Here is a 27081-nt window from a genome sequence, read left to right on the forward strand (position 1 = left end):
CCCCTTCCAAAAGTTGCATTGAACCTTTGATCCTATTGTAGATTTTATGTAAGTTCAAGAGAAATCACTTCCTAGATGGAACAGTGTTTGCAAAGGTTGGCATGAAGATAATGTCCTAAATCTGTGTATGTGATTTTTTAAATATTTTTTAAACACCTGTTTTGTACGGGGCCACAATATAGGTACCTTCCTTACAAATGCAACTGTATAGAGGAAAAGATGGAAATGTCCTTTTAAGTCCCTATAAAAGTATCTCAGAAATTCTTCACATCACTAACAAAATACATAATATTCCTAAAGCATCAGGAATCAGAAAGTTTTGAAGTACCCAGAGTAGGTCTGGAATGTACTTTTTTTTATGCATTCTACAGAAATACCTAAATGAGGTATCATCTCCTAAGAGTTTAACATCTTAAACCTCTAGGCACTAGAAAAGGTCCAGATTGAAGAGTACAGGCACCTGTTTCAAAGGTGAGTTATTGAGGAACTGGTGAATCTCTAGGTGTGAAGGCCTTTGTCTTTATTCATTTTTGGATAAAGACTTAACCCACCTCAAGGGAAAAAAAGATGAAGCTTCTTTATACACTGGGGCGAGTGGGGGCGGGGAGCGGGGGAGACCGTGACCTGAAGGCCTCTAATGCTAGCCTTGAAAAAGACCTATGCCCCAAAATGAAAGGGCTCAGGGAAAATCAGGTGGATGATATATGAAGAATATTTAAATACCTTTTTAAAAAGTAAGGCGGATACTTATTTTTAGTATTATATTTTTTGGCTATCTGAAATTATTCCTGGTTTTAATGCCACCAGGATTAAGGGCACCAGATTGAGGCTACTTTGCCCATGTTTATCTCCGAGAAAGGGAGAGGACTAGACAGTACTTTATATAAAAGTAGGGTGATGAATGTAGTGGGGCAGTGGGTCCAAGGGGCTTGCATCCCTCTGCTGCCAACCCCATGTAACAGAATGTATACATCTAAGGGCTAAGAATTTTAAGACCCTTGATTCCCAGGCGTAAGTTCTTCACCAGCAGAAGAACCACTAGATGGTGCTCTTAGTCATCCATTCTAATGACACATCTGGTAAACACAGGGTAGTTTGTTTGCTGAGCCAAAATCTGAGTTCTTAACTAGTTGCTTTAAGTCTTTAGATCTAGCAAGAAAGAATTAGAAATATGTTCAGTATGCAGACTATTTGACATTTACATTCAGTCAGTCATTTAGTTACAAAATTATTTAATTTTATATGATCCTGCCTTGTCCTTCACAAGCAGAGTCTTGAGACTTTAGCCTTCTCACCCTTTCTTTCAATCTTTTGTCAATCTTTTTTGACTCCATGGATACTCATTCTTTGCCTTCCCCTACTCCCTGACAATTCTCACCCTTGGTAGGTGTTTTCCAAATAATACACGTTTTTTACCTTACAGTGATGATAACTGTCTTCCTAGGATAAAATTGTTCAAGGGCTTATTGCCTCTGCATTGAATTGCAGGGAAAGTTTATATTTTCATGCCAGGATAAATACTTACACAGTCTGACTTCTTAGCAATTTTTGTTCCCCTGTACATCTGAGTATAGCTCCTGAGGGCAGGAAGGGCCTATTTTCCTACTTCATAGGGGAAAAAAAATTGTTATATATACGAATAACTCATGTTTTTGCCTACAGATATTCTTTATTCTCTTAAACTTCACAGATTGCCAGTGTGGAAGACATTTTTTTATCATTATAATCACAGCTCACACATATATATTATTTTCTGTTTTCACTTTCATCTAAATTAATTCTCCCCGGTTAGGCTGATATAGTAAACTTTTACTCTCTTGTTACAAAAAACCATCCCAGTAAGATTAGACACCTCCCACTCTAGTCTTTCTTTTATTAGAATATTTTTAAATTTGGAATCATTTATTAAGTTCCATATTCTAGCAGAAAATAAGAGGAAATGAATATATTATGAAATTAATTTCTTCTTAAAAAGGAAATTGTCAAATTGGAGGCATTAAGAGAAAAAACACAAAAATTTAGATGAGCTTTTTACAAAACAAACAGGAAGCCCAAAATTTCAGGAAGCCTGGAAACTATTTTTAAATTATTGGAAGACCAGAATCAATATGTTTCTAAAAATACTCTTAATGGCATGGCTAAATGACAAAGACAGAGATATCAAAGGAGGGAAGTAGGTAGTATTAAATGAAGACAATAAAAAGAGGACCAAGTGAAAAGAACAAAGAAACCCCAAAATATGACAAGTCACATACAAAATGAGAATCTGGATGAGCCAAGAAGAAATCTGAAGACAATATTCAGAGGGATTCTAAAACATTAATATTCAGTTTTTTAAAAACTGAAAGTTGAAATCCACCTCCAGAATTATTAGGCCCATTAGACAATATTAGCAAAAATGAAAATTTTGTATTATTATTCATTTGTCACATTTATTGAATATTTTCTGTACACTGTGCATGAGGTGGGTATAAAGGTAAAAGAAATTATTGCTACTTTGTCACAAGCCAAAATTGTGTGGAAGAACACACAATTTAGTTTTCTTTGAAGAAAACTTCAGGGGTATTTTCACCCAATATCAATTATTTTGAAATAAATATACTAAATATGCATAGAATATTCTAGATTTATACTGTCCAATAGCCATATGTGGCTATTACATTTAAATTAATCAAATAAAGCTAAAAATTCAATTCAGCACAGTTACAGAACCATTATCGCAGAAAGCTCTCTTAGCATCATTCTAGATCTAATCAACAAGCCACATTCATGTATCAATTTCCAGGACAAGATGTCATCCCCTTAGAATTTGTTCGTTTTTTTTGTTTTTTTTTTTTTCAGTTTTTCTTCATTCATTTTAAGAAACTTTCATTGACTACTCATTATTGTCAGGCATGGTGATAGAGATGTAAAAATGGACATATGAAGCCTGTCCATAAAGTAGCCAGCCATGGAATTTGAAAAATAGACAATTCTTGAAGAAGATACAAGAAACATTGGTCATAGGACAATGATGCTTCAGTCCCCTTCAGAGTAGGTGCCTTGTGACCTCACATAGTTCTCCCAGCGTCTCTTCCACTGTTGAAAATACTCTGCAAGATCCTTTGTTGGAATCATCATTAGCTGCCACATCATATTTTCTTGAATCTCATCAACGGTCTGAAATCTCTTCCCTTTCAAAGGTGATTTTAGTTTTGGGAAGAGCCAGAAGTCCCAGGGCACCAAATCTGGGTTGTTGCAGGGCTGAGTTACCTGGGTGATTTGACGTTTCCCCCAAAAACTCTGTATGAGATGTGATGCATGAGCAGGTACATTGTTGTGATAAAGCTGCCAATCACCAGTTGCCCATTGCAGTGGCCATTTTTATTGTATTGCATCTTTCAGCCGACGAAGAACATTGTGGTGGTACTCCTTAGTAATTGTTTGGCCTGGAGGGCCGTATTTGTGATGGACAATACCTTCCCAATCAGAATATACAGCGAACGTGGTCTTGATTTTGCGGCGACTTTGCCGCACCTTCTTCAGGCCTGGAGAGCCAGGCAACTGCAGTTGGGATGACTGGGCCTTCGTTTCCAGATCATAGCTGTAGACCCATGATTCATCACCAATTATGACCTTCTTGAGGAAATCTGGTTCATTGGTAGCGGTTTGAATCAAATCATTAGCAACTGCAGCATGTTGCTCTTTCTGCTCTGGCAGCAGAAGCCATGGAATAAATTTTGCCACGGCACATTTCATGCAAAGATCCTGCGTCAAAATCTCAGAGACACTAGTTTTTGGAATCCCCAGATCAGCTTTTAGTTCTCTCACTGTCAGTCACCAATCTTTGTTGATTGTAGCCCATACACTTTCAACATTCTCAGACGTTCTGCTTGTTGCAGGCCTTCGAGAATGTGGATCACTTTTAACTGATTCTCAACCATCTTTGAAGCATTTGTGCCACACTTTTATTTGTGCTGAACTGTCTTCTAATGCCTTCTAAATAATCCGAATAATTTCCACAGAGGAATGTTCAGGCTTAACACAAAATTTGATGCAGATTCATTGCTCTACTCTCTCGGTCATTTTGAACACGATACATATTCATTCATCTGTGTTTATCTCCCCCACTGACTAATACAGTGAAGTCATCATTGTTTGTGCATGTGCATTTCTGTCTACTCTCCTTGGCTGCCAGGTTACATAAATGTCATGTAAACTGTCCTCATTGTAACAGTGGCTGGACTTTTTCCAGGCAGACATCATATATTCTTACCTTTAGAGAGTTCATAGTGTGGTACTAAGACTCAGACAGATAAACAATTACAAGATAGCAAAACGGGCGGTGTAGTGAAGAGTGCACAGGAAATTGCAGTGAGAGCACAGTGGAGGGACCTAAACCAGCCTGCAGGGTAACAGAAGTTTCCATAGAATATGATGATTGAATAGAAGGATAAATAAGAGTTATTCAATGGAAAAAAAGAAGCAGAAGGATGTTCCAGGCAGAAGTATCAAAGGTAATGTGGGAAGAGACTATGACATATGTAAGGAGATGTAGGTAGTTTGGTGTCGAGTTTAAGGTGCCCCTAGGGAAGAGGTAAAAGATGAGACTAGAGAGATAGGCAGAGGCCAGATTATAGAGGATCTTAATTGTCTTGCATTATTGTGAAGGTGATGGGGAACCACTGAAAGATGTTAAGCTCTGAAGTGATGCAAATTTCATTTACATCTTACATAAGTCACACTGGGAAAAGTGGATGGAGAAGTGGCGCACAAGAAACAAGGAGATGAGATAGAAGTGTATTTTAATGATCCAAGGAAGAAATGATGATAGTTTGAATAAGGTAGAGACAGATTCAGACTCAAGATATTTTTGAAGGTAGAAACAAAAGAATTGATTGCCTGCTTTGGAAAAAACAAAAATGAAGTTGTTGATAAATTGAATAGTATATAATTACAAATGTCCTCTTTGCCAGGTGATTATAAGACTGCTCAATTGCCTAGTTCTAAAAAAAAAAAAAAAAAAAAATTTGAGAAAAAGTCCTAAGAGCTATAAACTAGTGAGTTTCATTCCCATATTGGTTAGGTTCTTGTAAGAGATAGGTAAAAGATGAGAGGCAGAATACTTAATCAGATTCTGGGTCAGCTAAGATGTCTGAATTAGCTTTGTGACCCTGGGCAAGTCACCTCACACTTACTGTTCTATGCTATAAAATGAAGAACAGGGTAACTTTTTTTTTTAATTTTTATTTATTTATTTTTTAGTGAGAGGGGAAGGAAGGGAGAAAGAGAGGGAAATACCTGGTGTGCTAGGAATACATTGATTGGTTGCCTCTCACATGCCCCCAACTGGGTACCTAGCCCGAAACCCAGGCCTATTCTCTGACTGGGGTTTGAACTGGCAGGTTTTTCATTTGCAGGCTCAATCCACTAAGCCACACCAACCAGGGCACAACTGGGTAACTTTTAAACTGAGCCTTCAAGGGACTGACGGAGGTATTTCAAAGGGGATGTCTCTTCTGGCTGCAAGAATTTATGCCCTGTTCACTAAAATAAGTTACTGTGATGATCAAAGCAGGTAGTATGTGAGAAAGTGCTTTGTAAACTTAAAGTGCTACATGAGTTTATGGTACTTATAATTTTGACACTAAGCTCTTTGGTTTAACGCCAAGCAATGGGGCTTAAACTATAGTATCTTAAACAGGAACTGAAGGAGAAGAAAAATGACATTATTTTCAGTGTAGAAAAATTTTGGGAGATTAAATAGCTAGTAATTGCAAATATAACTGAAACTGAGCTGATTTTTATGCCTCATATATAAAGCATGTCTCCCTGGGTTATAAAAAGTCCTTATTTTTATATGTATGTGTATATATATATGTGATGATGGTAGAAGCTAAGCTAACATTTACAGCCTTGGTTGGAAACCGCTAGGGATTCATAGTCAACTGTTTCTTGGAAACAGTAGCCTAGGAAGGTGGCCAGAAAGCCAACAACATGCTGGCTGGTCCTAAGATAGGATTTTAAAAAATTAAAAAGCACCCTTACTTTTAATAGGCTATTATGATTTTGCTTCTTTTTTTTTTTTTTTCCTCATTAAGATCTGACAGTACTAGAGAAAGGCAACCCAATTATCTGGGACGTGGTAGGGGATAATGGGATTGCTACAGCATGAGATTACGCCATTTTTCATTGTATGAAAAGACAGTGATGTGAGTAAATTATACTAAATAATGAAAAGCGTGTCTAGATTTGCTCAATAAATCTTAGTTTTCTGGAAATAGAGGGCTTGAGAAAGGTGAGTGTAGTCACCTATTTAGTGGGCATAACTATAACCTAGCAGAGAACCAAGAAGTAAGAGGGGGAAATGGTGTACCTCTGAGTCATCAGAAGGTTATGTATACTCAAAGGGTACATATTATATACTCGAAGGCATATATCAAACCCATTCACCTTAGTCATAGGAACAGCTCTTGCTCAGCCTGTATTTGCTCGCTCTTTAGACACTTAGTAACTTAATATTAAAGATAACATATTAATAAAGGTGAGTGAGAGAACAAGAAGTCAGAATTTATGTTAAAACTGCAAGAGAAAAGGCAGAAAAAAATTTAAGCCAGACACAATTCAGACAACACAGCATTCTGAGCTGTTTAATATAATAAGATTGGAAAACAGTTCTAAATACCATAGCAGCATTGGAAATGTATTCTATAGAATAAAAAGTGGATTTTTTTTCTTCTTTAACTTTCTTTAGGTTTTCTTTTTTTAAAAATGAAATATCCTTGACATACATTATATTAGTTTCAAGTATATAATAGAGTGACTTGATATTTGTGCATGTAAAATGGTTTTAATGGTGATCCAGATAATTAAGAAAAGTTTAAAATACATTTAATATAATCCAAGAAAGGGGGAAGTATTATATTACACTTTAAAATTAGATAAAAAATGCTTAAGATTTAAAAAGAGTTTTGATGCTTAGAACAAAAATTATCATTATCTTAAAAATAACAGCAACAAAAACATTTTGAATTCTTCATGCCTTAAAAATGCCAGATAAGCTGTACTAGGCTTTATATACTTTTTATTTTTAATTGTTGATTTTGAGCCTTTGTAAACTATATTTCACACAGAATACACTAAACTTAAGAATTATTTTTGTTATTCCAAGAATGATATAGGCTGGAAATGTAAATAGTTTCTAAAATACTGACTCAGAAAAAGTCACAAATGGAAAACCTGCAATGTTCTCTAAGAAAACCCAGGTATTAAGGGGAGGGAGAATGGTTGCAGGCATCCCTATTCTTATCAGAGAAGCTTGAGTGTAAAACGATAGGGTCTTTTTTATGAGCCAAGTCTTTTGTCTTCAGAATTACTAACATTGGGCTTGTCTTCACGTTAACAGACAAGCTATGTATTACAATTGTTCAAGTACAAAAAAATGTTGAAAAAATCTTTAAAAATATGTTTTCAATCTTTTGTTAATATATCTTTTAATTTTAAAAACGTTTGGTTCCTTTATGGAAAAAAAATTATTAAATGATCTGAACAAACATTTCCTGCATCATCCCCATTTTGCCACTTAGAACATTTTACCTGTTGTCTGCATGGAAACCTTCTTAGGTGTCTGCCTGTTTTTGCTGTTAGTTAGAGGTAGGATTTTTATAGAGCGTATTCTGTAACAAAGCAGATGTTTTGAAATATGCTGACAGTCATGGAATTGGGGTAGTTTCAAAATGCTTCTATAATCGTTCACCTAAGGCTAAAAAGAGTCAGAAAACTTCTCTTGATTGAAGTATATTACTACCTTGAACTTCATGTAGGATAACCATTCTAAATTTATTGTAATTAAGGATTATAGTGATTAAATGGCAGATTAGAAGTTTAAAATTATTAAAATATTTGTGGTAAGGGGTGTGGAGAACGTTCTCAGTAGTGGAAATTGAAGGTTATAAATAGTCTTCATTTGAAATGGTTACGTGTAAATATTATAATACATTTGTAATGAGTAGAAATTAATTTAGCGGTTAGACCCTTGTATATTTTGCAATCTTGTTTTTCTTCTTTTTCTTCTTCTTTTTTTAAAATAGTGTTTGCCAGCTCTGAACCTGTGCCAGGATTCCAGGGAGAGACCTTGCAGCTAGCATTCATTGACCTCAGACAAGTAAGATGTAATGATGTACTTCTCGTTTATTGCCTTCTACCTCTTGCCCTTTTTTTTTTTTTTTTTTTAATGCTATGGGAATGCTTGTTTGCCTTGAAACAACCTGTCTTTAGAAAAGTGCTTCTTTGATAACTACATATTTGGCCGTTCTTTCTGAACCAGTATTCATTCAGTGTCTCAACTTCATGGAACATTCTCATTGGTGAATATTTAATGTAATTATTACCTGCTAGGCACATGACTAAATAATGACTTTCCACTTTGGTTTAATGACACTTGAATTTTAAGTTATTTCTTAATGATTTCATGGTCATGTATGAAAACTGGTGGTTAGAGAACATTAGTGTCAGAACCCAAGTTAAATGTAAATTATTACAAACTACATAGGAGCCCCTTGCTTAAAATTTTGTCAGTGGTAAAGAATGCTATTTTCATAAATTTTCCGTATGCCTCCAGAAAGGATAAAACTAAAAATGTAATTATACATTTATATAATTCTTTTCTAGTACATAATTCATAGTGTAGTAACAAATATGGTAACTTTTAAATCCATTCATTATACGGCTGTTTAACACCTCTAGCCTATCGTCATTTTCTTTATTTTCTTCCTGTTATCCTGTTCCCATCTCCCCCCTATTTTTTTTCTTACTCCTTTCTTCTTTCTTCCCCCTCCTCCTTTTTCTTTTTCTTTCTTAATCCTAGGATTAAGGAGCTTAATAAAGCTGGGAGGCCCAAGAGTGTGGAGGAGGGGTAGATCCAAGTGAGAGGGCTCAAGAGTGCTAGAATTGACACAGGAGTGACTGCTGCCCTTGGCAAGAAGACCCAAGTGGAGATGGAATTAAAACAAAGACACTGTGCTATCAGTCTGTTTATGGTCCCATCCCCTTTGGGGAATGGAGATGGCTGGAGATGAGGCTCCACCACTGGTATGAATAGACTTTACCACAGGGATGTTTTGAGGAGGGCCAATTTGAGCAGTCAAGGAGCTCTGATTTCAGGAAATGTTTGACAGTGCAGCTCTTTTTGCTCTAATTCCAAACCAGTGTTCAGTTAAGTATTTTGAACTGCTATATACAGATTGTTTGGAGAGGGGAGGTGTGGTTGAAATAGGCAGAAAGGTAATATTAAGCATAGTTTCATCCTTATGGAGCATTAAAATCATTTAGACAGCCCTGGTGGGTGTGGCTTAGTGGATTGAGTGCCAGCCTGTGAACCAAATGGTCACCGGTTTGATTCCCGGCTAGGGCACATGCCTGGGTTGTGGGCCAGGTCCCCACATGAGAGGCAGCCACACAATAATGTTTCTCTCCCTCTCTTTCTCCCTCTCTTCCCCTCTCTAAAAATAAGTAAATAAAATCTTTTAAAAAATTACTTTAGACAAGTAGAACACCCACGATCTGGTTAGGAATACTTATAAGACAGTGGGTCATGTAGAAATAAATGGTATGTAGCTTCAAGACTGGTTTCGAAGGAAACTGAAACAGCCATTCCTGTTTCTCAGTTGTGTTTCTAAAGCACTGAACATATAAAATTTATTTGTTTTTATTTCTGTTAGCAAGCAATGTTCATGTACATATTATGCCAAACCAGGAACACTTATAGATGACCCAGATCTACAGATGATTAGCCTTACTAAATAGAGGAAGATAATAGAAAATGAAGAAGGTGGACTCTGAATTTCCACTCCAGTTTACCAGAATATGTTATTTCTATTGAAAGTAGATCCATTTCCTTTAGAAGGGATTCTCTCTGTTACAGACTTATTGCCCTGAACAAGATGATCTAATGTAGAAAACTGATCCTTTTGCAAGTTGGAAATAGGTTTGGTTGTATATTCATTTCCAGGTTTGGTTATGGCCACTTCCTGGAGTAAGTTTCCCTACTGCAATGATATGAAAGGTTCTCCAATCCAAAGAGTATGTGATTGGAAGATAGCTCCCATTACATGCAAATAATCTGTACACAGAAAATTTGGCATTTATATGTCAAAAAACTGAGATATTTTCTCAGTTTTGTATGAATATGTATGGTGTTAACTAGTTTGTAATCTCACTGTAGGATTATGAATAAGACCACATAATTTATGAAACTGTTGATGAAGAATCTGTTTCTGTTTCCTTGATTTGTCCAGATAAGTGGTTGGTTTAATGCAGATTAAAACTCTGATCTCAGGTACTTTCTTCCTTCAAAGACAATCATCATTTGACAGTTAAGGCCTCTTTACAAGCATATAGCTCACTAGGGAATTGTTATTAAGCTATGCTTATAAATATTAATAAACATCTCAAGTCTTTTTGGTTGAATTTACTTTTCAAGTATGTGCACTTAGAGGCATTAAGTCCTGGTTGACTTTTCCTCATCAATGTAATTTCTTTAAGAGACTTTTAAGTGAATAAAAAAAATCTATTATGAAACATTTAGAATTCTGAAATCTACCATAACACATGTAGAACTGTTAAAAGATGTATAGACATATAACTGTTTAATATAAAACACAATTAAAAAGTATGGAGTTAATATGCAATGGAAGAGACTAGTGGCTAGAAAATTTTGATAACCTACTTTTTTGTGTTAATTTTTCTAGTTTTAAAAGGGGCTTAAAATCATATTCCCTGACAATGAATATGTTAAAATGTAATTATACTCTATTCTTAATCTTTTGTATTCTAAAACAAGAAGTTGCAATTAATTCTTGTCTTTAGCTGCCGGACCACTGTGACATAACTTGAATTTCATGATATCAGAGGTCTGGATTTAATAACTTGATAAAGGATAGTTAAGTTTCACCTATATTTGTTTTTCAAATTATTTTATAAACAGTTAAGTGGTGAAAGGCCCAGTATGGGGATTGACCAAAAGTAAAATTAGTCCTGAAAACCAAAGTCTCATATGAGGTGATACAAGCTTTTTGTATCAGATGTCAGTGATTATTTAAATAAGGATGCCTTAAAGTTTCGATGGTGTTATATTCCTGACTTCATAATGATATTTCATAGCATATTATTTTAACACTTTTATATAAAGTAGTTTATCACCAAACATAAAGAGGGTGTTAACACTTTTATTTACATTTCAGCTGAGTTTCTACACTTCTCCTTCTTTTTTTCTAGTCTGTGATCCATTTCTGTCTTAATAGAGTGGCTGACAGTTCTTTTCAAGTATACTTAGAAAGGCAAAAGAGCCCTTTTCATAGTACTTATAAGGGGTCATGCTTCTGTTTTTTAGTTTGAATTTGATACTGCTTCATGAATTGCTGGGTATGAAAGATTAGGAAGTAGGTCCAGTGGTCAAATTTTACCTGCCCACCCGGACTTTGCCCTGAGGTCAAACTCCTGATATTTGCTGTTCTGAATAGAGGAGTTGATGACAAGTATGAGCTGATACAAGAGGAAAGTTAGAGCCATATCAAAGCTGAAGGCAAGAGAATTGGGACTCAATGAGAGACTGTAGCTAAAAGATGGATCATCAGAATTGCCCTCTTCTAAAGAAAAGGAAATAGCTGACCTGTGAGTGAAAAGACTTTATCATCCTGCCAATCACATGCTTGCTAATGGAAGCCAGTTATCTCAACAATATCTGAAGGCCTACTGCCCCCAAAGACAATGTGGAGGATTAGCAGTACTGGTACTGTGTTATGCGAGTATGTTGCCTCAGTTAATTTTCAGTGTGCTGTTTGAACACAGTGTGTGTGTGTAAACTTTTTACAAGTAAAGCCTAGCATCCTCCTATCCCCAGTTCTGAAATTAAGTCACTAAATGATGAATGACTTTGATATACTCATGTGTGTCTGTTTATTTGTGAAACTGTATTTGTTAAACACAGTCTTTCAAATGGATTTTCAGATAAGTATGTAAAATTCCCTTGACAATGTATGAAACCCTTAACACTTAAAAATTATTTTTATAAGACTCTATATAATATATAGTATTTAGTGATAATTTTTTATAACTCATTCTTAGTATGTAGAAATATTTCACTAAATATCCCTGGAAAATGAGGTGTCCTGTATTACTGAGTTATCCAGATAACTACAGATTAGTTTTTAATCACCAAAACTTTTTAAATGTAGCCAATTTAATGAGAAACTTTAAAAATACCATTTATCTCTCACTCTCATAGCTTCTTATTGAGCATAATTCTCACAGTAAATTGAGCATCTGTGCCTTACTAATCTTAATACTAAATCCTCTTTACCCGGTCCTATTTCACTTTGTGATAAGGTAGACTGGTAAAATATATTATTGCTGCATTTGACGATATCTTGATAATCATTTAGACAGTATGGAGAAGTTTAAGTAGGTTAGATAAAAATGCAGTTAGGTGGGTTTGAAGCTAATAAAATAATCTCTTACCCAAAGAATGTTGGTTGATGTACTGTTATCACCCTAGAGCAGTGTTTCCCAAAGTGTTTTTCCAGGAATACTGATTTCTCAAGATGAGAAAAATAATTTTTCTCCTAAAGGTTCCAGGTAAGGTACACTATACTCTAATTCCATCCTAGAGACTTACTATGCACATTAGAATTGTAAGGGCTAAGAAATTTTGCAGTAACCCAGCATTTCCCAAAGTCATCACAGAATACTTCCCTCACTCATTCTGAGTTGTGTTATATGAAACATACTTTGTGAAATGCTGCTCTAAGTCAAGACTCGGAAAGCACCATCTAGATGTCTGTACTTGACAGTTTGGGATCAACGAATTTTTAAAATAATGACTTGGATAAATACATAGAAGAAATATGAATTATATGCATAGATTACATAAAACTAGGAGAGTTACCTAAGATGACAGAAGACAGAATCAAAGTGCTCTCAGTATGCTTGAATCATAAGCCAAAGCCAACAAAGCGAAATTTAGCAAGGACAATATTAAGTGTTATATTTAACTCTTTAAAGTTAAATTTTAAAAAATAACAACAGGCTATAGGAAATCTGACTTACAATATGAAAACGGTCTAGTAGTTTTAGTTAACCTCCAAATGTACCACACTGTGCTCGGAGTTCTTAGATTGCATTAATTGAAAGTGTGATATTTGGGTTAGACCCACTGTTATTTGCGTCTCAGGTATTACTTGATATAGACACACACAAATTGGAAACCACATAAGAGAATTACAAGACTAGTGAGGGATCAGATACTTTGTCATATGAAGAGCCTTTAAAAAAAATCTAGGAATATCTGGTCAACTCCACCTTAGATACTTTTGTAGAGAAATCCATATATGTGGTTCTTATTAGACTAGGTGTGAGCCAACTATACAATTTTTTTTCCTATTAAAATGTTATGTCATAAAAATTATCTTAAATTCTCCTTTACCGCATCCAGGATTAGGTCCTGTTTTTAAGTATATGATTTATTTTTAAAAATAATATTTTATTGATTGATTTTATGGGGAGAGAGATATCAGTTTGTTGTTCCACTTATTTATGCATTCATTGGCTGATTCTTATATATGCCCAAACCAGGAACTGAACCAACAACCTTGACACATCCAGACGATGCTCTAACTAACTGAGCTACATGACCAGGGCCACAAATTTAGGCACACTAATTTGAGAGAGAATTTAAATTTTGCAAAATAAATTTGTATCTCATTAACTTTTTCAAATAAATGTTTTATTGAAGTATAACATACATTCAAGCAAATCATAGGTGTACCATTGCTGATTTTTCACAAATTGGATACACCTCTTTAACACCTAGATCAAGAAAGAAAACTTGACTAGTAAGTATCTTAAAAGAGGAGCCCCACCTCAGTTCACTTCTTCCCAGTCATTACTTACCCTTCTCCCTCTTCAAGCACAACTATTATCATGACTTTTTATACTGCAGATAAATTCAGCCTGATTTTGAACTTTGTATACATGAAATCATGCCGTATCAACTTTTTAGTTCTGCCTTTTTCTGCTCAATATTTTGTATGTGAAATTTACCCATGTTGTGACATGCAGTTGCGGTTTATGCATTCCCTTTGCTGTGTAGTTTGCTGTTACACAAATAAGCCATAATTTATACATTCTGTTGACAGACATATGAGTTGATTTTTACTCGTGTCTTTTGGTAAGCATATACTCAACATTTCTGTTGAGATATTTACCTACAAGTAGAATTGCTGAGTTAGGGGATGGAATGTATATGATCAGTTTTGATAGGTACTGTGAAGCAGTTTTCCAAAGCAAGAGGTCTAGTTTATACTTCAGTCAGCAGTTTAGAAGGATTCTTGTTGCTCTACGTCCTATTGCCACTTGATACTATCTGTGTCTTCCTTTTTAGCCATTCCAGTGGGTATATGAGAGTTTGACATTGTGGTTTTACTCTGCTTTTCCTTGATGACTAATAAAGTCTGTTTTAAATATTTATTATCCATTTGAATATTCTCTTTTGTGAATAACCTGTTCAGGTTTTTTGCCATTTTTTTCTATTGGATTGTCTACTTCTTACTGATCTATAAGTTCTTTGTATATTCTGAATGAGCCCTTTGTCAAATATATGCATTGCAAATATGTTCCTCTCTGTGGCTTGTCTGTCCACTCTTAGTGGTGACTTTTAATGAACAGAAGTTAGTAATTTTAATGAAATCCAGTTTATCATATTTTCCCTTTTTGGTTCTTTTTAATATCCTGTTTAAGAAGTCTTTGCCTGCCCCTAAAATTATAAAAATATTTTTCTATGTTTTCTTCTAAAGGTTTCATTGTTTTACCATTCACACCTAGGTTTATAATTCATCTGAAATTGATTTTTGTACATAGTGTGGGGTGTAAGGTTCAAGATTCATTGTTTCATATGGTTGTCCAGTTGACCCAGCATTATTTATTGAAAATAATTGAATCTCACAGCATTGTAATGTAAAATAATTGTAAAACACAAAACTGTGAGACGTAAGTGATGTGTGCTTCTAATGTAAAGCTTAAGTGATTTCCATTTTCTTCCAGTTAACTGTATGCTTATATTCCATGGTTCATGCCATCTCTTATTAATAAATTAGCTGCGAGGTTAAGGTTTTTTAATACCAGCCTAACTATACTCTTACCACATCAAAGGTATGTTTAAAAATAAAAAATGTCTAGCCCTGGCTGGTGTGGCTCAGTGGATTGAGTGCCGGCCTGAGAAACAAAGGGTCTCCCTGGTTCCATTCCCAGTCAGGGCACATGCCAGTTCCCCAGTAGGGGGCGCATGAGAGGCAACCACACATCGATGTATCTCTCCTTCTCTTTCTCCTTCCCTTCCCCTCTCTAAAAAGAAATAAATAAAATCTTTTTTTAAAATAAAAAAAAGTATGTCTAGAGTAAGTATTCATAACAATATAGGCAATATAAAAGCAAAAGCTATCCTACAAGCCCATGAGGACAAGACTCATGCCATTTTTTGTTCACTGCCATACATCCATTGTTTCACACTATTCCTGGCACAGAGTAAACAATCAATACATGCTGAATACGTGAATGCAGATTTTTTTAGCTATACTAAATTTGTTAGGTGTATAAGCACATTATTAGGCATTGAGATATCCCACTGAAGTTTATGTTCCATATAAACATTCTTTAAATGTCTTTAAAGACAGTAAATTCTCTTTTCTATTTTAATTACTTTTGATGACAGTATTTCTAAAAATACATCATACGTTTCTCTGCCTTTTCAAGTAAAAAGTGTAACAAATGTAAACATTTCTTGATTTATCTTGTTCATCATTATGGATAGTAAAATAGTGTTCTAACTTATTTCTAAGAAATGTTGTCATTGCTCCAAAACCAACTGCTTCTTATTTTATTGATAAATATTTGGATGGAGATTATAGGAATTTAGACAAAGGTAATATACACTTTAAGTGATCAACAATGACAATACAAAGCAGAACTTAAAGCAGCGTTTCCTAAACTACTGTTGTTTGGAACGTGAGTCCTGAGGAAAGTAAACTGTAGTCATTTAAGTTTGGGAAATTCTGAATATTGTGTCCCTCTCTTGCAAATTCACTGTTTCATTAGCACATTAACGACTCTGAGAAGTCCTAGAGTAAATGTGTATCTCTTTCCCCCCAAACCTGTTTGAGTATGGACTACTTTTCTCAAGTGAAAATCTCTTACTGTCCTGCAAAGCAGTGTTGTGTAGCACACAGTTTGAAAACACTGAAGGAAAAAGAAAAAGAAAACACTGAAGTAGCTGGACCACTAGTGCATTACATTAATGTATGGATTCCTAGAACCATTCTGGTTAAAACAAGGCTATGACAGCAAATAGATAAGCCTTTCAGTAGATAGGTGAAATTTAAATATGAAAATGCAGGTAATACAAAATGATGAAAAATAGTAGTTAAGTTTTCAAAAATAATTTGTTGAACTTCCTTTTTATAAAAATACATTCAGATGATTTTGTGAAAGATAATAATTACTAGAAGATTAATGCTGCTTAGATGCAGCGAACCAGTCAGTCAGTCATACAGAATAACTTGTTTTTAAGAAACATGAAACAGTAACACAGGATTGCTTGTGAAGAATGAAAAGATTTAAGTGGGGAAATTAAAATACCAGCTTATGTGGAGTTCAAATCCTAACAGTTGTCAGATTCCTTAGTGAATCATCAAGGCTATTGTTATTGAGCCACAGTATGCATTCTTTGAGAGAAATAAAGAATATATTAGCTACTTTTCCCCCCTTACTAATACACTATAAATGAGATGGGAAAAGCTTGGAAGAAAGATTTTGATAAAATGATCAAGGTAAATTCTATATTCTCTGTGTGTTGTAAAAAGTGTCTCCTAGTATTAAAAAGGAAATACAGTTGAAGTGACTTTTTTCAAGATAATTGCACCTTAAGACAAAAAAACCTAATACCAGAATAAGAACCTTAAAACAAAACCAAACAAAGAAAATAGTGGCTGTTACTATTTAGCAGTACTAAAAATGTGATGAAAAAAGTTCTAAGTCCTTTGGAACTTACGAAAATTTTTTGCCCAGATGGTTTACTTTACACATTAACTCAGTGGTAAGCACCTACAGATACAAAAAGAAAAGGGATAAGGAGACAAAGGCTACTTTGTTCAGTTGGCCTCTTTTACCTGACACCAAGTCCACCCTAGCAAGCAAAGGAGGAGTTTTACACCTAAATATATTCTTTTCTCTGCCATCACTTCTTTGATCTGACGTAACTTAAAAGAATACATTTTTAAAGTCATTTTGTGGCCCAGAATATGCATCTTGTTATTAATGGTATCCAGGGAAGATTCTCTACCTCCAGTAGCATTAGTGGACTGTTCTAAATACTAAGCCAAGCCTTTTCAATGTTTGGGTTTTTTTCTTTATCAATTTCTGGGAGTTGACTTGCCCTATTCATATCTTAGTCCAGTACTGTCTCATTCAGTTAAAACAAGAGTATTGTCCGCCATTTTTTAAAGAGGCAACCCAGAAATCTACCGCCACTCGGGTCTGTTTTCGTACCATGTATGTCATCAACATATAAGCCATTTTCTTTCATGAAAAATTCCAAGTCTGGGCTTCTCAATACAATATGCTACATGAAGAGACTAAGCGCCTATTAGCCATGGCTGCTACTCATTTGACTGCTTTTATATTCTTTCACCTTGTAGAGAAATCTGTTAGGAGTGATTCACAGCTTTTTATTGATTTTCTTCCCCCCTCAGCCTTTAACTCTGTGGGCAGGAATTAGTTATAACATAGATTGCATTGCACAAATGTTCTCACATGCCCTTACATCAGGGATAACCTGAGGACTGTGGGTTGGTTTCAAGAGATTTATGCAAAATTTTGCTTGTGTGTCTGTTTTTCTGAAAAGAGCGTACAGTGTTTTCAACAGATTCTCAGAGGCATCCTCTATGACGTAACAACAGTTATCTAACCGCCACTGTTGTAGTGAAGCCTAAGGCTCTCCAGATTAAGCCAGATCAGCAAGAGCGGCCCCATTTTCACATATTTCTTCATTTACTCAAGCATTGTTTGGGCACCTGCTCCAAGAACTACTTTAAGTGCTAAGGATACCGTGGTGAGCAAAGAGAGGCAAGATCCTGCTCTCATATCTCATTTTGTTGGAGGAAGATCCACAACAAATAGTGATAATTTCAGTTAGCTTTAAATAGAGTTTCAAAGAGCTTTAGATCTGATGAGAAAAATAAAGCAGGTTAATGTGATAGTGACTGAGGGTGAGGTCGACTGTGTCAGGTTGGGTTGTCAAGGAAAATCTCTTTTAGGAGGCAACATTTGAGTACATATCTGCATGAAATTGGAAGATATGGGGAAATAGCATCCCTGGCAGAGGGAAGAGCAAGTCAAAGTCCTAAGGTGCCTTCAAGGAAGAGAAAGGGTAAGAATGTGGTTATAATGCAGTGAGCAAGGGAAACAGAGGTGCAAATGACATTGGGGAAGATTATTAGAGGCAAGTCATGCAGGACCTTGTTAAGGAGTTTAGCGTTCCGTGCTTTTAAACAGGTTTGTATCGTCCTCTGGTTTTCATTTTTAAATGATTGTTCTGGCTGCTCTAAGAAGAATAGATTGGAAAGGGACAAAATTATAATCAGGAAGAACAGTTAGATGATTATTTTGGTGGTCTAAGCTACAGATGATTGATTGCTATTCATTACTGATGATGTGGTTCACCACATTTCACAGTGGCTTCTTTATGTGGACTCATAGATTTCTGGTTTTGGTATTAGAAATAGTTGAATTTATCCTGAGCAATTACTAATTTGTTTTTATCTCAAGAATTCTTGAATTATCTAACCAATTAATTGTCTTCTTTATTTTGGAGCTGCAAAACTCAGGCGTGAAGGATAGCATCACATGAATTTTATATACTGACTTCATCTTTTTTCCCATCTTCACTTTCTCTTGGCCCTAACTTTTTTCAGTTGTTAACTTGTATTTATCTTGCATATATTTTTGTAAGTTACACTAAAATCCCTTTGGAACAAGCAACATGTAAATAAATCAAACATTTGTTAGGAAAATCCTAAAACTGCATGCAGTAAAAAGAATTATGTGTAAGTGGATTTTTATTTATTTTTTAATTTACTCATTTATTTCACAAATGTTTACTGACTGCCCTTCCCTGTAGCCATTGGGGAAACAGAATTGAACAATAGGCAATAAAATAAGAGGTAGACATTTTGAGACATAGGTTAGTTGGAATCAGTGAAGGATAAAGTTAAAGATAAAGACTATTAAATTTAGAAACATATCTTGGCTAAAGGATAGAAATTAGGAGTGTAGAGAAAAAAGTCACCGAAGTATCCGAATGGTATGTTGATGAAGACACCATTGTGGAGGGACTCAGGAAACAGGGTCGAGTAGTCTCACTTTTCTTAACTGCTGTGTGACCTTGGGAAACTGTTTTGTGAACTATTTCAACTATATATTAATGGTTTAATGAAATCCGTGAGGAAAAGCGCTGTACAGTTTACTTCTGAAAGATCTTTTTCATGACATGCTTAATCCTCACTGCTAAAATCAGTGGATTGCGTGAAGCTTGCATTGCAGCGACCATGAGTTGATTAAGTCGGCAGCAGCGACCATCGGCCTGTACTTGCCGTGCTTCGTCAGGGTGATGGCCGGGCCTGTTTCCAGGTCTGTGTCACGGGGACCTGTGGGAAGCATGGTTCCTTCTGAAAGTACTGCTTCCTAAGGGAAGTACTCTGGGCACCCGTCTTCTTGTTCTTGTTACCCCCCTCACCTACATCTTCCACCCTTCCTACATAGTCTGATAATCCTTCTTCTGCCATATCCCCAGACAGTTTTAGAGTTTAGGAAAGAAGTTCAGATGTACTTCACCATAGAAATATAGGAGAACCTGATAAATATACATTTGTGTTTGACTCAAAATGAACAACTTTGTATTTTACCTAAAGGGACATGAACAAGCCTTGGAAGTTATGAAAGAATTGTTTGGCCATAATTCTTGCCATGGAGACTGGGCGTCTGCCAAGACTTTACTTTGAAATTTCTGTCTTCTGTTTCTAATCTTAAGGCATCATAACATACAATTCTTTTGCCACTAGTCCAGTTTATTCTTTTATGATGAGGAAGAAGGCACTTTTAAATAACAATTATTTCCACTATAATTAAACAAATCTTCTTTTGTTTGCATTATATTTGTTACTATATTGTATACACACTCTGCTTGCTTAAACTTGCCCCTGTGACTATTTCACAGGAACTTTCTTTAGAAGTTTTAAAGTCTTTGACTTCTTAAAGTATTAATGGGATTTGCCAAAGTTGTAGTATCTGAATGCTTGACTAGATATAGAAGCAGGACAACAAGCTTGTTCACACAGCTCCTCCAGCAAGCATTTTTCCCTTAGACAATCTTAAATTCATTTGAAGTGCCAAAGAATTAAAGGAAGATGTATTTGGGTTTATTCCTGAATATAACAAGACCAGACATCTCACAAAGTTTACCTTAAGGTCCAGATATTAGAAAAGTATGCGGCCCTTTGGGAGAGCTTAGATTATAAAGGATTAGTCTGAACCTAAGTGACTTTTGCCTTTTTGTCCTTTTTTTGTTCCCGTGTCATAATTCTGCTACTTTACAGTTTTTGTGCTTAACTCTGTATGTGATTTATGCTCATATCTTCTGTTATTGTTATAAATGTTGAGCTGAGATTTTTATTATTATTTTAGGAGTAAGGGTTAGAGAAGCCTGTCTCCAAATATACATGCATTGGCAGGTGGGGCTCCAAAACCTGAATTGGGGGGGACACAATTTAATCCATGGTACTCAGACAGCAAAAATGAGAGAATTTGTCACCAATAAATGTTAAAAGAAGCTCTCCGAGAGAAGGAACATGCTATTCGTCAGAAATTTTTATTTTCATAAAGACAGGAAAAGTGTTAGAGAGGGACTAAATGAAGGTTTAAAAAAGGTTAGTGCTGTTTTGTAGTTTGGAAAATTACCCTCTAAAATGATATTTTGAAAATCAGAAAAACAAATGAACATCATAATAATTACAAAAATAATGAATCCTCATTATTTCTTTAAATTTTTTATTATTAAGTAATAAAAACTAGAGACTCAAAAGATGTTGCAAATACAGTTGAGAGGTCCTATGTAAACCCAGCTCCCCCCGTGGTAATTTTTTATATAAATATAATTATCAAATCAGGAAATTGAATCACATGCTCACTATTTAAAATAAAAATAATCAAACATGTAGGAGTATATAGAGACAAAGCTCTCCTCCTCTTCAGTTTTTCAGAGTCATTGGTGTGTTTCCCTGCAAACCTTTTATAAGGTACATTTAAACACAGACACATACCCACTTGTGTGAACACATGTAGCAGTCTTTACTTTTGGGGAGGAAATGAATCGTTAATGCTATCATTTACATTTTTCATGCAATGCTGTATGAATTTCATATTGTATATGTGGATATGCTTTATTCTTTTTCATTTATTCATAATATTGTGTAGTATAAATATGCCATAATTATTAAATAAGTCCTCACCCTGACTGATGTGGCTCAGTGGATTGAGCATCAGCCTATCAACTGAAAGGTCACTGGTTCCATTCCCAGTCAGGGCACAGGCCTGCGTTGGGGGCCAGGTCCCCAGTTGGGGGCATGCAAGGTGTTTCTGATACCGATGTTTCTCTCCCTCTCTTACTGCCTCCCTCCCCTCTCTCTAAAAATAGATAAATAGAATCTTCTAAAACGAGAACAAAAACATGTCCTCTTTTATATAGAGTTTCCAGTTTTTCTGCACTTAAATAATGCTGTAATTAATATCCTTAGATGTATATACCAAGCAATTGTGTAAGTACTTCTATATGCCTTTTGAAGTGAAATTTACTGAGTATTGCCAAAATAATGCTCAAAAGATATATACCAACCAGAGTTATTTTTAAGAGAAGTGCTTATGTTAGCAATATGACAGTAAACAAAATTAACAGATTTATGAGAGAAATGATTCATATAAGTGTGCATTTGGGCAAATATGGAATATTCCTTATTTATAATCATTTTCATACTGTGATTCATATTTGAGGTAGATATTCAACATGTTACACAAGGATTAAGTCTTTGTCTCCATAGACTGGGAATTGTAAGCCAGTGCATAATATAAAGAGAGGCAATCCATTAAATTTAAATATTTTTAATTATCAATATTCTTGCTAACTTTTTTACTGAGAGGGATAGGTTAAAATTTTAGGATAATCAGCAATAAAGGATAGTGATATTATGGTCTTTGATAATATTATACATCCATTAAATTAATCATTAGATGCAATCTCAGTATTGGAACTATCCAACAGGAAACTTTATTTTTCCTCTCAAAATTAATTTACATTTTTGCCAAACTTTCTATTATTTATTTATAAGAAATAATGTTTTTCTCTTTTTTTATTGAATGGAAATGTTTCTCTATTTTTTCCTATTACAGATTGAATTGGGAAGATAGTTTATGGGAAGTTTAAATATTTAAATGCTTTATCAGAACAACAGCAGTAGTGCACCGTTTGATTCATGTATTGTTATAACCAGAAGCACTATATTCACTATTATGATCTTTTTGCTATATAAAACAAAATTCCCTAGCCTCCTATGCTATATGTGCCATCACCAGTGTGAATCTTACAACAGTGTTTTAGAAATCCTTACCAAACATTCTTTTTGAAGCAGATTTGTTATACATACAAATAAAAGGAAATCTTATGTAAATTAAGCCATCCTAATATAGTTGTTCAAGCACTTAATTTATAAATCGAGGAAGTTAGATTCTAATTCTACCTTAAATATAAATTTGAACAAGATACTTAATCTCTCTGAAACTCAGTTTTTCCTTTTATAAGCATAGAAAAGCCTGCATTTCACTGGAATTAGTTGTTCAAGTTCTACACCAGTACAACTAATGCTCTGAAAGAGAAAGAAAAATTAACAGTAGGTTAATCAGATCCACTGCGGGCAATCAATGTGTGAAAGACTCACAGCCTCAAACTATATTTATACAGAGTTTTTCCAGTGGTATAAATTAAAAGATTTCTTTTGTGCATTAATCTCTGCTTTTCCTTTGTAGCTATGTTTTGTTGCAGAAAAGACACAATCCTTAAACTTTTGCTTTTCAAAGTGTTACATAATTTAGTTCAGTTCAAGCTTCTAGTGAGTACCCTAAGGGAGAAGTAAGAGTTATAACCCTGCCCCTGAAGAACCCATAACTTGGATGGAAAGTGAGAACAAACATACCCAGTACACTAGGCATATGTGCATACCCCAAACTTGAGCAAGTTCTCAGTGGCCCACAGAGGCACCCATTCTCAAATTTAGGTGACTCAGAGAACTGAACACTGCTAACATTTGGCTAGCACTTAGAAGGGATGCATTCTGCCATACATACCATATAGTAAAAGAAATTTAGATTACTGTCTTTTAGGTCAATAACCTCTTAAGATCCAAATGAATATATAGTTATGAAAACTTGTACTGATATATATCAAAAGGATGAAATTGCTGAAGGAATTATTTGATTTGAGAATTCAACACTTACAGTATTTTTGCCTGAACTTCCTTCTTACATATACATTACAGTCTTAGTACTTATTGACAGGTTAGTCCTGAGAGTGTTTTACAACTTACAGTTTTTTTTCTTTGACTCTGTTTTCTTAAATGTCAAATCATTTTTCCATTACCTTCAGTCTGTGACTCCATGATTTTCATGGTCCTGAAATCCTAAGACTTGAGAATTGGACGGAACTTCAGAAAATCTAACCAAACCTCCTAGAAGCTCTCCCCTCAACCAGGGCTCTTGCCGCAGACATCTAGAGACAGCACACATTCACATAGAAGGTTCTCTGCCCTTTTGAAAACCTTGTCGCGGCCTTCTTCCTGAGCCTTCCCAGCCATGCATTATCCCTCATTCTAGAAGATTAAAATAATTTGATTTCTCAATGAAGTTAAGTACTTTCTCCCTACTCTTTGCATTTTCTTACTGCACTCCTTCCCACCCCCACCCAACCTTTTTCCTGTCTGTTCACTCCTTGGTTTGTTCACACTGTATCCTGTCACTTCTAAACCCCTTACCTCTTCATTCCAAGAGAAATGGCCCTACAGCTTCAACTGTCAGAATGTTTTTCTTCGCCTCCTTGCCACAGTTCTGAGGATGCTGCTAACCCTGTAGCCCTCTCTAGTGGTGGCCATGCATTCTTTCACCTGCTCCACAGAGCGACTGAGACATTGGTTTCCTTCTAGTTCCTCATTGCTGTGTATAGTCCATTGTTCTTCCCCTTGAGTGAAAGCTCCAGCCCCTTGGAGTGTCCTCATTCATCGCTATCACCATCAGTCTCTCACTGTTGCTTTTGCAGTCAAACAGTTTACCTATATTTACACACATCCCCCTTTCCTTTCCTTCAGACTCAGGTGGCAGGTAGCCATTTAATTCAAGCTTCTCATCTTCCTCTGCCCTTGACTGCATCTGTTCTGAGGGACTTTGTTTCATTATTCATCTATTTGTCCTCTGCTTTATCCTTTTCCTAACTACCTTAGCCTAAAAACATGTTCATATCTTTCCTATCTGAGAGAGAAGGAAGGAGTAAGGGAGGGAGCGAGGGAGGGGAAATATCTTCTCTAGTCTTACGCTAGTTATTTCCAATCACTTTTCTTCTTTTCATCCAGATTCCTTAAAGAATGACTTATAATTGATTATATCCTTACTTCCTCATCTCTCATTCATTCCTCAATCCACTGTTCTCTGCTCTGCCACGGTGCTGAAACAATATTCACTTAGCTCACCCGGGAAGGCCGGTAGATGGTTAAGCCCTTATCTTACTGGTTCTTTCCACTGCATTTCATAATGTTAATTATGTCTTTAAAATTCTCTCTTCCTCAAAGGCTGTACTACAACATTCTTTATCTGTCTCTTTTGTGGCTTCCTTTCCTACCCCCTCCGTGCTGGTGTCCCTGAAGTTCCTGTCCATAGAACACTGTTCCCTCTACACTTTTCCTGGTGACCTCCTTCACTCTCCTCATGCCTCCGGCACAAATGCTGTATGCCCTCGATACAGACCAGTTGCTTGGTAGACATTTTCCCTGGGATGTGTGTCCCACATTCTGCGTGGCCAAAGCTGTCAACATGTACCTCCCCTCATTCTCGAATTGTATCTTCTCTCCGTGTTCTCTATTTTGGTCGCTGGCATCACTCTGCCCTGTCTCACCTTTAGTCATTTCATCGTGTCCCGGAGATTATTTTTCTCCTATGTATTGTCAAACCCATTCTCTTTCCATCCTAAGTTTTTGCCTACTACCTATCCATCCTCTTCTCTCTATCCTAACTACTTACTTGGCTGTCCCAGTGTATTTCAAGATTATCACAACAGTCTCCTAATTATTTTTCCTGCCTTTAGAGTTTTCTCCTCAAATCCATTCTTCACTGAGCAGTTGGAGTTACATATTTAAGTGAGGAATCTGACCACATGAGCTCCCCTTGTTTAAAACTTTCCCCAAGTTCCTAAACCAGACGTACATGCCCTTTTATGACCCAGTCCCCATCTCCTCCTTCAGCCTGCCGTGTACTACTCCTTATATTTCAGTTTAGCAGCACCAAAGTGCCTGACACTCCCCACAAGCAGAACTGTTTTTCATCTTTGTACCTTTTCTTATGCTGTCCCATCTGTTTGAAATACCACTGCCCTTCCCTTGATTAACTCCTTTATAAGGCTCAGTTTGGGTTCTACCTAAGATGCCTTCTTGTGTTTACTTCTCACCCCCCCAAAACAAGATTGAATGTTCAATAATAATAACATATACATAACTCTATCAGTGTAATTACCGTGTTAGTTCATAAGTGTGTGAATATCTCTTCCATTACACTTATTAACTCCTTGTATCCAAAGATTGGGTCGTCATTATCATTTCATTGCTAATGTCAAATAGAGTGCTTGTCACATGAAAACTCGATCCCTTCATTTTACAGAAGAGGAACTTGAGGCCCAAAGTTTACAACTCCCTTAAATGAGTAATTCAAAATGAAAAGTAGTTTGATTTTTTCAAAACTGAATTGGAAGGGAATTTAATAGGGCCTGTGTATAAATACCGTACTGGTATCATACAAAATAGCACTTTTTATCCAAGTGAGATATAACTAGTAAGCAAGTAATATCCATAGAATATTGATTAGGTGAGACATTGGAGAAGCTTGTTTGTTCCCAACCAAATGGTGTCAGTTTCTAACATTCTGAAGTTTCATAACCAAATATTAGATATTTAAAAGTTATTCTGAATGCCCTGCAGTGCGGCTCAGTTGGTTGGGCATCGTCTCACAAAGCAAAAGGTTGCTCGTTCAATTCCCAGTCAGGGTACTTGCCTGGGTTGGGGTTCGGTCTCTGGTCAGGGAGTGTGCAAGAGACAACTGATTGATGTTTCGCTCTCACATCAATGTTTCTCTCCTTCTCTATCTCCCTCTCTCTAAAAATAAATGAACTTTTTAAAAAAAGCAAAAAGAAAATTATTCTGAAAAACAAAGGTGACTCATTTTAAGTTATAGTGTCTGTTGAGTGGTTAGTTCCTCAGAATTACTAAATGCACTTCATTACAGAAGATTCTTGATAAGAATTAAATTTCTTTTTGAAAAATGTTTTATTATTTTATTTTCAACTAATCTGTAACTTCAAGAATGCTTCCAGCTTTCTTACTTGTTTGTTATCCCTCTCTCCCCTTCTTTGTCCTCCTAATTGTCAACAAACTTTACCTTCTCAATTGTGGTGCAGGCACTGGGCCAGGCTCTGTTTTATGTGTTACAAAGAAGAGATGCTGTGGCTTGAGTTTTTTCCTGGTGGCCTCATGTAAGATGTTTATGCAAAGTGTCAGTGGAAACAATTATCTTAGCAGGATGACACAGCCTATTTTGCTTAGAAATATCCTCATTTCCTGCGTAGGTTATCTAGAGGTCAGGTAGGGATTTCTTTCTGCACTCCTGTAGTGCAGATTCACATCATGCAAGCATTGTAGA

General features: G+C 35.7%; 1 protein-coding gene across 4 annotated transcripts in view; it reads left to right on the plus strand.

The window, feature by feature from the left end:
- The window catches only part of EXOC6 (exocyst complex component 6), a 169725-nt gene that overhangs the window by 129958 nt on the left and 12686 nt on the right, over positions 1–27081 (plus strand). For all 4 annotated transcript variants that reach the window (XM_054572861.1, XM_054572863.1, XM_054572864.1 and 1 more), the window contains exon 20: positions 8070–8143. In XM_054572861.1, coding sequence (XP_054428836.1) covers positions 8070–8143 — 74 coding nt within the window. The remainder of the gene's footprint in view (positions 1–8069; positions 8144–27081) is intronic.

Source organism: Pteronotus mesoamericanus, unplaced genomic scaffold, assembly GCF_021234165.1.
Source record: "Pteronotus mesoamericanus isolate MK-2021 breed Mesoamerican mustached bat unplaced genomic scaffold, CSHL_Meso_final contig_24, whole genome shotgun sequence".
NCBI classification, from domain to species: Eukaryota; Metazoa; Chordata; class Mammalia; order Chiroptera; family Mormoopidae; genus Pteronotus; species Pteronotus mesoamericanus.